At 46.8% G+C, this 15,254-nt stretch overlaps 1 protein-coding gene across 1 annotated transcript; it reads right to left on the bottom strand.

Annotated features, from left to right (window-relative positions):
• Nucleotides 1–1,547: 1,547 nt before the first annotated feature.
• DUSP4 (dual specificity phosphatase 4) lies at nucleotides 1,548–14,930 on the bottom strand. Its single transcript, XM_033173594.1, has 4 exons — nucleotides 14,416–14,930; nucleotides 5,755–5,891; nucleotides 3,910–4,129; nucleotides 1,548–1,967 (listed from the first exon to the last, which is right to left on the bottom strand). Exons 1-4 carry the CDS (start codon nucleotides 14,804–14,806, stop codon nucleotides 1,582–1,584), a joined length of 1,134 nt encoding a protein of 377 aa, XP_033029485.1. The 5' UTR covers nucleotides 14,807–14,930; the 3' UTR covers nucleotides 1,548–1,581.
• Between the last annotated feature and the right edge of the window lie 324 nt (nucleotides 14,931–15,254).

Raw genomic sequence — 15,254 nt, 5'->3', positions numbered from 1 at the left:
ATTCTGGTTGCTTCCTCTCTGGAATACAGAGGAGGCTGATTTTTAGGTGATATGGTAAAACAACAAAACGCCCCACAGTGTACTAGATTTCTGCATGAAAATCCCATTGAAAAAAAAAAAACAATTGGTGGAATTGAAGTATAACATTTTCTTCGAACTGCGGCAAGGAAAATCAGAAGCGGTTTGGGAAATGAAAACAGGAATAGGATATTTAAAGGGGGATGGGGAGGGAAAAAAAGGGAGAAGTAGGCTGATGTTTATCAACCCACAGAAATAAATGACTTAATTGCAAGTATTACTGAAGGCCTTTGTGCAGCTGAAACTGATCAGGAGCAGGTTCCAGACTGATGAAAAGAAGCACTCCTGTACGCAATGCTGGAGCTTAAGTGAGTGACGGGTCAAGCTAAGTCCCCATGTTTAGGGAGCGGATATGCTGAGGACAAAGAAGGGCTGGTCTGAATCCTTACAACCCACTTCAGAGAATCCCAGTGAACACAGCTGACCCCTGATTAAGCTGTGCTTCCTACCTTAGGGACACGGGCGGCGCTGTGGGTTAAACCATAGAGCCTAGGGCTTGCCGATCAGAAGGTCAGCGGTTCGAATTTGCTCGGTCCCTGCTCCTGCCAACCTAGCAGTTTCTGTTCTCATTCTGAAGCTAAGTTCTTAACCTGAGGTACTATTTCTGGGTTAGCGTCTGTAACCCAAGGTACCACTGCATTGCTTAATTTTGGTGCTGCTTACGTGTAGTAGATCACAATACGGCTGATTAGAATGTTTCGCTTCTAGACATTGCTTTTTTTTTTTTTTAACTGTATTAGGAATTTATTCCATGGTACAGATTTCAGGTTTGGGAGGACCCTAGATGCTGGTGAAACCAATATTGGATTGGGACATGCAGTACCCAGGGAGAAGAGGGTGGGGTGTTCCAATTCCAGCTCCACACCAACATTTCCTAAACAAGTGTGTTTGTTACACTTGGTCAAAAAACAAGCCATTTTCAATCTGATTATTTTTACACAGAGCTGCTTCTGTGGAATCCAAGAACAGTTCTGTGAGATAACAGCCACCCCTTTCTCCTACTTCAAAACCACCCCAGGCCTCTTTAAACTAATAATAATAATAATAATAGCAGCAACCAAAAACCAGGCACTTTGAGAAGCTGTGGCCTCAAACCCCATGGCCTCATATACACATCAGGAACCAGCTGGGGAAATACACCAAGATGAACTTTGGCAACAGTGAACTCCCTCCTCCTGTCTCAAGCCGTGTGTCTCCCTCACTCTTCCCCACATACCAGAACGTGACGATTTCACAATTTCAAACATTTTTATATATTATATTATATATATATTTTAAAAAATGAGGTAAGTCATCTTGCCACAAAAGGACATGCTTCAGCCTCCTCCCTCCCCCCACCCGAATATTCCAGCTGCGAGGATAGCTATTATTGCTCTGTCTCTGGGTGGACTCTGATTGGCTGCCGGGTGGGCAGAGTACGTTATTGCCATTATCGGTGGCCAACGGGGATGCCCGGCTTTCTGTCCTTCGGTCAGCCCCGGGCGCAACCCACAGAGGCCTCCTCTAGCAAGTGGGAGAAGTGGTGATGGGGCTGTGCAGGTAAGGGAGGCTGCCGGCAGTGGAGTGCACAGCCACCGAGACCGGGAAACTGAAGACGAACTGGGAGGTGGGCGTGGAGGAGCTCTTCCCCCTTTCCCTCAGCGTCCCCGAGGGGCTGGCAGCCTCGGCGGCGCACGACGTAGCCAGAACCTGGGACTCGAACTGGAGGAGCTGTCCCATGAAGCTGAAGTTGGGGGAGATGATACTCCGGCGTTGCTTGACAAACTCAAAGGCTTCCTCGAGCTTCACCCGCTTCTTCATGATCAGGTAGGCCAGGCAGATGGTCGCCGATCGGGAAATGCCTGCTTGGCAGTGAACTAGGACGCGGCCGTGACAGGCCTTCACGGAGTCTAGGGGGTAGCAGAGCAGAAGAGTCAGCACACGGAGGAAGCAATGTCAACAGGCAAGAATCCTTCTACAGCCAGGACTGTACAAGGCTTTTTAAAGGACAATTCATGGGAGGTCTCTAAAAAGTGTGAGTGATACCTGGTGGCCTTTCTGAAGCCAGGGAAGATGTTGAGTAAGATGGTCTTTTAATAAGGAATGGGGGGAATTTATAAGTTATCCTAAAGACCATTGTAAACAGTCAAAATCCTTAGTAGGACTGGAATATCACTAGTAGTTTAATGGTGAATTTTGGATACACTGAAGAGAGAAAATATTTGGATTATTATAAAAGATGCAGGAGGAAATGATTAACAAAAGGGCCCACAAAGGGGAGAAGGGGAGACCAAGAGATTCCTTGAAATCTTGTTTTTATGTTGGATATGTGACTGTAAAATGTAAATCTGAAAAACCAAATAAATAAACTTAGAAAGATGATCAGCAGTTAGATAGGGACAGAGTTGCTGTATTTTGAAGAGCAAAAAAGAAGATGCTATGATGATTCTCATTTTAAATGCCCCTACCATAAACAGGTACAGGCTATTGAATCTGTGATATATTGTTAACAGGGGCAGGAGAAGAGAAGAGGAAAGCAAGCCTTCAACCACCAGTTATGTCTACGTCTCATCCAGAAAGTATAGCCAGAGGCAAATCTTAAAAATCCACCCAGATAGAATTTTTACCCCTGAAAAAGAGGACGTGTCCTGGAAAAAGAGGACACATGGCAACCCTAGGTCACACCCCCTTGAGCAGCAACAGAGTGTTCTGCCTATCATAGGAGATCATGGAAACACGATAAATCTGCATGAACAAATTGGTGACATTCCCTGTGACTTACACAAGTCGCAGGATTCAGCTTTTGTTGTTTGAGTGCATGAGTACTGGTTTCTGTTTAATATGGACCATATAGCTGGACACACACACTGGAGAAAATGGGTCTATTCCAGGAGCTAATGGGGAAGATCTTCCTCTGTTCTACCACTGCCAGAACAGCAAGGAAAGCAACCAGGGTGACGTGGGGGCAGAGAAAGAGAGAAAAGGGAGTTTAGAGGTATGTGTGCAGGTGGAGAGAAAGGGGGGTAAATTCTTCTCTGTCTCCAATTTTAATCTAAACCAGGGAAGAACTCTCTGGGCCATAACGCTCACCTTGCATTTGAGTTTACCATTACGATCCACCTGAAATCCTATTTCCAAACCCGGAAATACAAATTTCAGCTACATCACTAATTATTTATATATTGTTATTATTATTTTAAACATACGCGTATACGATTTAATGGCATACAGCCACTGAAGCAGTGTACGCAATAAAAACCAAAATAAAACACACAAATATAAGCTCTAAAAACAATAAAAATATTAATACAAGGAAGGAACAGATAATGAATGGGAAGAGAGTTTGTTTTGTCTTTGCACCAAGGCAGAATTGTACCCAAACCAACTTCTATCGATTTCACTTTAAAAAAAAAAAAAAAAGAGTTGGGGGTAGTTGGGGGGAAGGGAGGGGATTTGGCTCAGAGGCAAAGTTTGACTTCAGAAGTTCTAAGGCAGGAAAAAGGCTTCCTCAAATGCCTTAAAAAGGAAGATCAGAAAGGAATTTGGCCTAACGGCTTTTCACCATGAGCCAATTAAAATATGAACTTAGACTGGGTATATAAAATGGGCAGGTGTTTGGCAACCTGCTTGCCCTCCCTACTGGCAAGGAGCAGAGCCAGGAGGTTTCATGACCCCTCAAGTGGACCACAAAATATGGCTTGAGGCCTGATCAGATTTTCCTCTAGTTTACTCTAGTAGCTAGAGACCTGAACATTTGCTCCACCGTTTGGAGCTGGGCCCACAAGCTTTGATTTTGAAGCCTGTGTCCCGCTATCCCTGCCTCACCCACCCCACCTGCCCAGATGAACGTACCTATGTATTCAATTGCTTCCATGAACCAGGAGCTGATGTCGGTTTTGTGGTTGTCTTCCACTGGGATGCATTTGTATTGAAAATGTCCTTCAAAGTGGTTTGGGCAGTCCGAGGAAACATTCAACAAGGCGGTGATCCTCAAGGCGTCCAGCATGTCTCTCCGGGCGGCGTGATGCGCGCTGCCAAGGAAGAGGAACGGAAGGATTTCCACTGGGCCACCCTGCTCTCCGGAAGGGGAAGTAAGAAAGGAGAAAAGAGAGGAATCAATATAACTGGGAGAGGGAGAAGAGGAATCCCAACAGGAAAAGGAACCAGAAGAGATGTGTGATGCTCACAGGATTCATGAGCTTCACAAAACACACCCGGTGAATGCCAGTGACATTACTGGACTGACAACGGGGACAAATAAGCAACTGTCCCCATTCACAATTCTCTAGTGATTCTCAATCGTCACCAGAGAATCACAATAGCACTATGTTTGAAGCTTTCTGATCTTAAAGCTGTGGGACCCCAGCTTTCCCCCTCAAACCTTTGGAGGGCATGGTTTGAAATGGAATTGGCTATACCATGTGGGTGTTACATATTCTGTAGGTTTAAGGTAACAGAGCAAAAACACAAAACAAAAAGGGTGCTGCAGGAATACCACTCTGAATTGCATTTAGTGATGCAATTTAGCTTGCTGAGTAATGGTGAGCACACAATTTCTAAGTGGCTCTTGGGCACCTGTCTCTCTTGAGAGCATGTGTCGCTATCCCAAACAAGACTCTGTATCACATGCTGACAGCCCGCCTGCAGCAAGGTTAAATGGCTTTAGAGCCACTTAATATAGTTTTGCCAAGATGCCCATTTTGAAATTTTTTAACATCCCTCTTCATTGAAAATCATAACTCTCTTAATAAAACCTAGCCCTTTTGAATCATGCAACTACACTTGTGGGTTCTTTGTGCATTTCCACACTTGTTTTAGTCCTGGAAGGCCTGGGAGATTCCACTCCAAAGATCTCCAGATGTTGTGTCCTAGGTGACTGGGGATGCTGGCCTACAATGTAACCTACAATATCTGGAGGGTGTTGGCTAGACTATCCCTGCTCTACTCCTAAGCCAAGGAAGGCCACCAAGTTCAAATCCCCACACCATTCACTCTTGAATTACGACTGTGTGTCCGCCACCATGACAGTAACACCCACAAGTAATAACAATCACAATTGGCTGTCTCCCACGTTAGTCACCCTCGGGAATTAGAAATTAATGGAAATGACTAACTTAGGCTCCCTAATTATAGTAGGTCTACGCCAAGTATTACTTGGTTGGTTAGATGCAACCTTATGGCTCCATGGCCTGCTAGACTAGAAGCCACTGCATCCAAACAGTGTACCAAAACATCTTCATTGTTCAGCAGACAACAGCAGGTGCACACCTTCTCCCAGCAAGGGAGATCTATATACAGAAGCAGGTTTATGGACATTCTCCTTGCTGGACTGAAAGACACATGGCCAGATGCACATCTGCATTACTTTGACACCGGCACATTAGAGTGGCATCACCCAACTGACCACTGTGAGAACTCTCTCCCTGCATGGGCCTGATCCATGTTCTTATACTATCCAAGTTGGGCTGGGCCATTTCCCCACTTCTAAAATATTCCGATGGAGAACAAATTCTCCAGGGCATGGAGATCTTGTTTAAAGTGCAAAAACAGACCCCTGTTGTTTTAAGGACACACAGGTTGTCTTTGATCCTTATGGATAATACACCAACCCAGGAGACTGAATTCATATTGCCAATTCAGGCAAGGGTCTCTGACAAGAGTGAGGGTTTAAACGGCAATAAGCCCCGGAAAGCTAACCTGATCGTGTTGTGGCGTCCCACAGGAACTGCAGCTGTGCTCAAGGTACTCTGCAGTCGCCACAACAGGCGCAGCAGTCGGAGATTTCGTCTTTGCACAGAATTCCGGATATTCAGAGTGAAATCTCTCATAGCCACCTGAAAGGTAAACAACATCACGATGTTAAGAGTGTTGGAACTGGGAGATCAGTGTTCAAACCCCCAATCGGTCATGAAGCTCAATGGGTGACTTTGCGCCAATCACAGCCTCTTAATCTACCTCACAGGGTCGTTGTAGGGATTAACTGAGGAGGGGGAGTGAATCATGTAATTCTTGGAGAAAAAGAAGGGCCATAAATGCAAAAAATAAGCTCTTCTGCTTACCTGCTTGAGAAAGCAGGAGCAGATGGAGGTGTCAGTTGCCAGAGATCATCATGCGGTTGCAATGGGACCCATGTCAGTCGCAAAACGTGCCCGGTGCCAGGCTAATTTCTAACACTGAATCCAACGTTGCATTTTCAAATATTCTCCAAGCTCTGTTTACTACGGATGACTTCACAGTTTCCTACCGACCAGGCTGCTTATGGCTGAGGTCTCCAATGCTATCCATCTTTTAACAAAAAACCACTGTTTTCTCTACATCACAGGTAACCTGCTGAGAGGCCCACAAATCCGGCTGCCAGGTGGCCAACAGCTCCTCTCTCCCCTCTGGGGACTGTTCCTGCTGCATTCAAAGGGCTTGGGCCCAACACCTGGCGTTTTACTGCAAACGGGAAGTTACCTTGGAGTGGGAGGAATTTGTGCACTGGGTGTCTTCTCCAGCACATGCGGAGAGCTCAAGAAGATCTTGCTTTGGGTTTGAGGAAGAGAAAAGCAGTGATAGCCCCTCATATCACTTCTGCTTGTCCCCAAAGCCCTGCATGAATTTGGGCTCAGTTCTATAGTGCATGCAAGGTCTTAATAACTGTCGTGGAATATATTAATCTGTTCAGCAGTCATCGGAACTCGTAATAGCTCTGGTAAGGAGCACATCACAGTGATCTTCAGCTTGAACAATTACATAGTCTAAGGTGCCAGTGGTTCGACCGGGTGTGTGTGTGTGTGTGTGTGTGTGCTTCCATTATGTTTTATTTTACTTTTTGTTGAAAGAATGTGTTGGTAATAACAAGGTTGTTATTCAACCCAGTACGTTTCCGAGCACAATTCAAAGTGTTGGTGCTGACCTTTAAAGCCCTAAACGGCCTCGGCCCAGTATACCTGAAGGAGCGTCTCCACCCCCATCATTCTGCCCAGACACTGAGCTCCAGCGCCAAGGGCCTTCTGGTGGTTCCCTCGCTGTGAGAAGCAAAGTTACAGGGAAGCAGGCAGAGGCCCTTTTTGGTAGTGGCGCCCGCCCTGTGGAACACCCTCCCAGCAGATGTCAAAGAGATAAACAACTATATGACATTTAGAAGACATCTGAAGGCAGCCCTGTTTAGGTAAGTTTTTAATGACTGGTATTTTAATGTATTTTTAATCTTTTGTTGGAAGCCACCCAGAGTGGTTGGGATAGAAATAATAAATTTATTATTATTATTATTATTATTATTATTATTATTATTATTATTATTATTATTTTATTAAAAAGGTAAAGGACCCCTGATAGCTAAGTCCAGTCGCGGACGACTCTAGGGTTGCGTGCTCATCTCACTCTACAGGCCAAGGGAGCCGACGTTTGTCTGCAGACAGCTTCCGGGTCATGTGGCCAGCATGACAAAGCCGCTTCTGGTGAACCAGAGCAGCACACAGAAACGCCGTTTACCTTCCCACCGGAGCGGTCCCTATTTATCTACTTGCACTTTGACGTGCTTTTGAACTGCTAGGTGGGCAGGAGCAGGGACTGAACAATGGGAGCTCACCCCGTCGCAGGGATTCAAACCGCTGACCTTCTGATCGGCAAGCCCTAGGCTCTGTGGTTTAGACGCCCCACTGCGCTGCACGTGTAGTCAAAAATAAAATTCTGTTCTGGTTGCTGTTGCCAATTCCTTCTTTCCCAATCTTGCTCAGCTGCGAGTGATAGCCAAAGAAGAAGAAGCATGCAAGAGAACTTGGGAGGAGGGAGGCCATTGTCTCACTCACTCTACCCACCCATTTTCAGAGTTCTCTGCAGCTGCCAGAGAACTTGAGGAAGGTGATGGGGCTCAGTGACAAGCACAAAGACTGGCTGGCTAGCATGCCAACTCCGAACATTTTTAGCACACACTCAAACCGAGCCCTCGGGGCAAAATGCTCACATTCCCTTATTAGTATCACCGCTGAATATTTTTGAAGCAGGGGCAGAAACCCCACTTCGATCACAGTGCAAAATAGACACAGTATGTGACTTTCTAAGCTCATCAGAACAGTATCACAAGAACTGCATAGCATGATTGATGGAGTGCTTAGGAATCTCTCTATTCTTGCCATTTCAAACAGGTACAAACACTGCACTTATCAGCGTCCTATCTGGCTGGTATGCTGCATTCAGCTGACTCACAAACCACACAAGGACCTTTCAAGTATTGACACTTAATCCTTCAGGGACTTCCCTTTGGCTCGTTTGTTTGTATCTGTCCTGACATTTTATTTATTTTTAATAGGCATTTTAAATTTTCAATCTGTAAACTGCTTTAAGCTTTGTTGTTGAAAAGCAGTATACGAATATTGTGCGCGCACAAACGCACACGCGCACGCGCGCACGCGCGCACGCACACACACACACACACACAAAACCACAAGTTCCCTATCCAAATTTGGGTGTTCCCAAATAATTGTTTGAAGTCCACCCCCCCCCCCACACACACACCTTTAAAAAAAACAACACTGAGGTCCCATTCAAATGATGTCCTGGTCTCCCTTGCTCCAACACACCGCCCACTATTGGTGTGGAAGGTTGGGGAACTGGATCCAACCAGCACTCTCCAAAGAATCCTGCAAATTCCATTCAACACTTTCAACACTTCCGCCTTTCTTGCAGCCCTTTCTTGCAGCCCTTGACACTCAATACTACCACAAAAATGTATTCTTCCAGCCTGTCTCCACTCTTCACGCATTCCTCTCCTACCAAGCCCTCCACATCCTTAGTTCCCACAAAGATCAGAAACTTTGTTCGGGAAAAACCTAAGCATCACAGTTTCTTGCTTGGCATTCTGCATTCAAATGAATGCACTCAGTTCTTGGGTTACACGAACCTTTCTGTGTAGAGAACAGCAATCCAATGGTCTCATGACTCTCATGAACACATGATTCTCCAACGGTAAAGGTAAAGGTACCCCTGACCGTTAGGTCGAGTCGTGGACGACTCTGGGGTTGCAGCGCTCATCTCGCTTTACTGGCTGAGGGAGCCGACGTTTGTCCGCAGACAGTTTTTCTGGGTCATGTGGCCAGCATGACTAAGCAACTTCTGGCAAACCAGAGCAGCGTACAGAAATGCCGTTTACCTTCCTGCCAGAGCGGTACCTATTTATCTACTTGCACTTTAGACATGCTTTCGAACTGCTAGGTGGGCAGGAGCAAGGACGAACAACGGGAGCTCACCCTGTCGCGGGGATTCGAACCGCCGACCTTCTGATCGGCAAGCCCTAGGCTCTGTGGTTTAACCCACAGCGCCAGACGTGACTCCAACGGTAGTATTATCCTAAACCACATACCTACAAAGTGAGGTTTGACAGTAGCCAAAAGACTGATATCGATTCATTCAAGATAATACTATGGCCTCCTTTGATCAATGGATAGAAGATACGATAACTCTCTCAACATACGAACAAGATTGCTTTTAGACACAGATTGTGTATGGATAAATATAATGATATTTGGAATGCATTTATAAAAAATTATCATGACTTGTTACATTCCTTGGAATAGTCTTACTACTTATATACCCATTTTCTGTATTGTTATCAGTTGCAAGCACTTTTTTCTTTTTGGTTTCCCCCCTTCATTTTATTTCTCCACTTAATTTTTAAATTAAATATAAATGGGGGCAGGGGAGGATGATTCTCCAGGGTGATCTAACCAGGTACCAAACATACAAAGCATTGCATTACTGCTGAACTGTCTAACCAAATAACAAACAAAATGCACCAGCCTGAGTAAGGAAGATTTATTCAGTACGATGTTCAAGAGACTCCATTTGCTCCATTTACTACTCTCCGGTTAAAAAAACAAACAAGCCCTTTAACTTCTTGGGCAGATATAAACAGGGTTGTGTGTACTGTTGCATACTTAAAGATCAAATTCTCTACCCAGGCAAGCTGAACAAATTTCAGTGTCCTGTATAAATTATGTGAACTTGTGCAAATTTGAACATTATTTCCAATGTTGTTAGTCCCAGCCCACAAGATGCAAAGTTTCTGAAGAAACCACTCATACTCTTATTCAAGCACCTCTCTTGTTTCTAAGATTTTAAACTGGGTGGCAACCATGTGTGTGTGTGTGTGTGTACACACACACACACATAATCTCGGTTGATTCTTGGTTTATTCTTAGCTTCAAAATATACAACAGCATTTAAGATTGGCAACTGTCACTACAGCATCATCGTCAAAATACAGATAATGATAGCTGAACAAGCAAAAATACATTCCTGGTGATGTTTAATTATCTGCTTCAGTTGAAAGCACACGCAGTTTAAACTTTATACCACTGGGAAGCATGCATAGTGCGGAGGCAGGCCTCTGTGTGCTGCTGTTAATATAAATTAGTCTGAAATATTTGGGGATTTTCAAACCACTCTCCACTTGATCCATCCCAGATCTGGCCTTATCAACACCCAAAACGTTTTAATTGCACTTGCGTACGATTGTTGCAACCACAAGCTTTTCCATTATATTTCACCCATTCATGGCGGTGTCACAATTTTCCAGCAATCGCCGGCACATGGTGCACTCTGTAAGACTTTGTTTCCTACTGAGTCAAAGGAAAGACAGAAAGGAATTCCATGGAGCTTCAGAGCAACAGCACAACTCAGCTGATTCACGGGTTAAGTGACAAATCCATCGCAATAAGACACCAAATCTTAAACGGCAATCTGGATCACCCAAGATTTGCACACTGGTCGCTTGGCTGATCAATATTGTCCGTTGATTATTACTTAACAGTCAAATATCCAAAGGAGCCATCATGCTTGAATAATTAATCTGCGCACAAATGCCTTTCAAAGCTGTATTTTGTTTTAATAGTTGTCTCTGTATAATATGACTTACTGGTACAGAGGCTAAGTGTGGTGTAGTGGTTAAGAGTGGTAGACTCATAATCTGGTGAACCGGGTTCGCGTCTCCACATGCAGCTGCTGGGTGACCTTGGGCTAGTCACACTTCTCTGAAGTCTCTCAGCCTCACTCACCTCACAGAGTGTTTGTTGTGGGGGAGGAAGGGAAAGGAGAATGTTAGCCACTTTGAGACTCCTTCGGGTAGTGATAAAGCGGGATATCAAATCCAAACTCTTATTCTTCTATTTCTATTTTTACCTCTTTCCCTAATTTTGTAACTCTAGTTTGACCATAATTTTTAAGGGTAAAAGCAAAAGGCAAACTGAATAAGCGAATCATTCACAGAAACAGTCCCTAACATCGCTAAAAATTGTGATAATTCATTGTATTTGTGGGAATATGGTTTCTTCTTTCGCCGTAACAGACAAGTTTGTTTTCGCACTTAGCCTCTGTACCAAACCAATTGGGGTTGCCAATGGGGAATCTGTGAACACAACAGGAGCTTTAAAGTCTCCCACCAGCAAAGTCTCAGAGCCCCCCCTCCCCACCAACTTCCCCCTTGGCGATAGGTGATTTTATCTTTTTCTCCTTTGAAAAGTACATAGAGCTGAAAGAGGAAGTCAGAAGAGTGGCGTTCTTTCCCACTTCCTCTCTCTGTTCTTCCTGCTTTTCAAGACTCATATTAAGCTACCAGATCCGACATTTACCAAGATCACTTGGAATTGCAAAGAGAGAAAAGTTACTGGTATGTGTGTGAGCATGAGTTTTCCAGGAGGGGAGGGGAGGTGATAAAGAGGGAAGGAGAGAGGTGGCGCCCAAATGTGTCCTTGAGCCCAATTTAAATTGCAAAGACTCTTTTGTTATTTTGTTTGACCCAATCTAGGACCCCCACTAGCCCCCAGTATACACTGAGGCAGTCCCCAACACAGCAATTAAAACAAATGGAGAGAGAAAATGCTAGGCATCTAGGTTTGTTTGGTTTTACCATGTGCTAAAGCAGGAATCCCACTGATCATTTTTAAATGCTAAAATATAAGACGGAAAAGCAGCTTGCCTTTTCAGCAGTAAAAGTCGATGCAGTGAAAGCCCCGAAAGAAACCAATAATCTGGATATATCGCATCATAGTTTTAAGTCTGAATTTTCCCCCCATGTATTTTTATTCATTTTCAGATTATTACGGAAACACAGAGACAGGTAAACAAGAGCAAAAGTTCAATAACAACTCCAACTAAAAGCATTGCATACCAAACCTAAACATATTAAATAGCAATACTCAATCAAAAATCATGACAGCCATATTTCTCTATATGTCACATGGCGAGACACATGTAAATCTAAAACTAAACTATATGAAATAAAATCCCACCATACTGAATAGAAATTATGTGGATCTCCCTGTCCCATAGACCTGTCTTACGTGCTATGTTTTCTGCAACAACTAAATTCCAGAAATATTTAGACCAGGCATAGGCAAATTCCAGCCCTCCAGATGTTTTGAGACTACAATTCCCATCATCCCTGACCACTGGCCCTGTTAGCTAGGGGTGGTGGGAATTGTAGTTCCAAAACATCTGGAGGGCCAGAGTTTGCCTATGCGTGATTTAGACCATAAGGATACAGTCAGAATTTTTTCAAGCATCATAGGGTAGGCAGAAAGGAAGAAGATACTGCTTGTTCTTCACAGACTGCAAGAGCAGCAACATTCAGCATAACCTTTGCAAACCACTGGCTTAAGATCACAACCAAGTATTTGTTTATTTTTGAGCCAACCTCACTCTCAAAAGTGACTTGAAACACGGAGAGAGACCATAGCTCATACCTTTCTAGGAAATAGCTGTGCCCAAGGCCTGAGAATAACCTGCCAGTCAAAAGGCAACAATATTCGGCTGAATGGACCACACTGTATCTGACTCAGAACAGATCAGGGATAGGCACCAGGAGGCCAATTCACCAGCCCCGCAGCATAGCTCCTGCCTGCAAATCCATCTTAGTCCCCAAAGCATGTTGCATGTCAGTAAGCAGCAGAGGTCCCCAAGGCAACTGGGAGGGAACAGCTGAGATGCCCCAAAGGGAGAAGATTAGCTGGTCCCTCTGCCTCTGCTGTAGGGAGAGGAGGCAAGACTCAACAGCCATAGACAGCCTAAGCTATCTGTGGATGCTTCTCAGGCTCAGCCCTTGCGGAATTCAAAACACAGTCTCCGTTAAAAGGTTAGGCCCTGACCAGGGTTATAAACGCAGCTTCGCACGTTTGCAAAATAAGAAAAATCCTCCACTAGCTTGGAATGCTTCCTCTATATCGTTCTCAGGAGCTGGTGCCACCAATAGCAATTTTTCTACAGAAACCACTGAAAATACCCTTCCAGGGCACATGAATGCATATACTGTACCCAGGCATGGCATTAAGGCTATGTGTTGCTTTGTTCCTTTTTTTTATCCTTGAGGATGCATTCCTAAGTCTAGAGATGGGAGAGGCCGTTCCCGGGACAATAAAGCAGGATCTTTCCACCCACCCAGAGCTTTTGCAGTTCAAAAGGTCACCAGCAGCCTTCATGCACACACACACACACACACACACACATGCACAAAGCCCAGATGACAGGTCAGATGGGCAGGAAACAATCTCCGGATACAATTCAGTCTACTGTTTCCAAAGACCACACCAGGAGGGACCGTGAAAGAGACCCCCCACCCCCACCCGCACTCTCTGGCTGGGACGGATGTGAAGGAGGTTGCAAGAGGGTGGTAATAACTCCCCCTTCTTTCTGAGTACTGCTTAAGAAGCACATTTAAGGGAGGGTGAAATTGGTGCGACACCCAACCGCCATGGGAGAGAAACAACCTCACGGTTACGGAGCCTGCATCACTAATGAATGGCACCCGCGGAGTGCACGGCGCTGCATACAGGACAGAATCAAGCCTGTCTCTTGCCCAAAGAAATCTCTTCCTACTAGGTGGAGCTGCCCGCATAGAGAAAGGATCGCCCGCGCAGTTTGGCGGCAAGGGAAGTGAGTAGGTGAGAGGGTTGGGGAGCCAATCTGAGCCCTACCTCCAATAACTTAACGAAAGAGTGTCGTTCCCGGGGTTCAAGCCAGGTCGGGAACCTTCAACTCTCAGGACTTGAAATGGAAGTCGCGTGTGCCCTAAGAAGTACTCTTGTCTGAACGCTACACGGCCGGGAAACACGGGCATCAGAGAGAAGAGCGCAGGCAGGGCTCAGCACGATTCACAGAATCGTTGAATTGGAAGGGACCCCGAGGGCCATCTAGTCCGACCCCCTGCAATGCAGGAATGCTGCTCACAGCCACCCCTGGGTGGTCTCGAACCACCAACCTTCTGGTTAACAGCCGTGACCCATTCTTGCGCGTCCTTTGCTGGGTCCGCGCAACTCCTCCTCCCCCGAGCGGCGGGGGTTGAACCCCCGGAGGTCTTGGGCCGCCCCCCGCCCCCCCGCTCACCTTTCAGCAAGCAGATGTCGGCGTGCTGCGTGTCCCTGCGCAGCGCCCGCACCACCAGCGCCACGGTGCTGTCCTCCCGCAGAGCGTCTACCCGCCCGCTGCGCTCGTCGTACACCACGACGGCCGAGTAGAGTCCCGAGCGGAGGCGGGCGCGCACCTCGTCGTCGGCCGGCAGGATCTGCTCCAGGCTGACGGAGCCCTTGGCCCTGCGCCGGACGATGGTGTTGCAGCGCACGTTGAGCGCGCCGCGGATGTGGCCCGCGCTGTGGGCCAGGAAAGGCCTGCAGTCCAAGAGGAGGCACTTCCCCGAGGCCGGGCCGCCCTGGCCGAAGCCCCCGCCGTGCAGGAGGCGCTGCAGCACGCCGCAGTCCATCTCGCGCAGCTCCGCCATGGCCGCCGGCGCCACGCAGGCTCCCTCTTCCTCCTGCTGCTCCTGCGCCAAGGGCCACGGCCTTAGCGCGCTCCTCTTGCGCGCAGCACTGCCGGCTCTAGCGCGGCCGCCGATAAGGAAGCGCAGCTGCTGCTGCTGTTACCGCTGGTGGCGACGGCGGTCGGTGCTGCCCGCGCGCCCTCCGGAGCGCGTGGGAGGGTCGCTTTTACTACCTCGCCCCGCCCTCTCGGCTCGGCTTTCCCTCTCCCCGCCGCCGGGCCCCATTCTTGCCTCCGCTCGCCTTGAATGGAACGCGCGACGTCACGATGGGAGGAATCGAACGGGGCCCCGGCGCTTGTGCGCGCGTCCATTCATAATAATAATAGAGGGGGGAGGGAAGGGAAGGGAAGGGAAGGAGGCGCGTTCTACTGGCGGCGGCCCCAGGCTTTGTGAATGGGAAGTGGAGCGC

This window comes from Lacerta agilis, chromosome 16 (genome assembly GCF_009819535.1).
Source record: "Lacerta agilis isolate rLacAgi1 chromosome 16, rLacAgi1.pri, whole genome shotgun sequence".
Classification (NCBI taxonomy): domain Eukaryota; kingdom Metazoa; phylum Chordata; class Lepidosauria; order Squamata; family Lacertidae; genus Lacerta; species Lacerta agilis.
The sequence above is the reverse complement of the archived record's forward strand: the minus strand, read 5'-3'. Positions and strand labels throughout refer to the sequence as shown.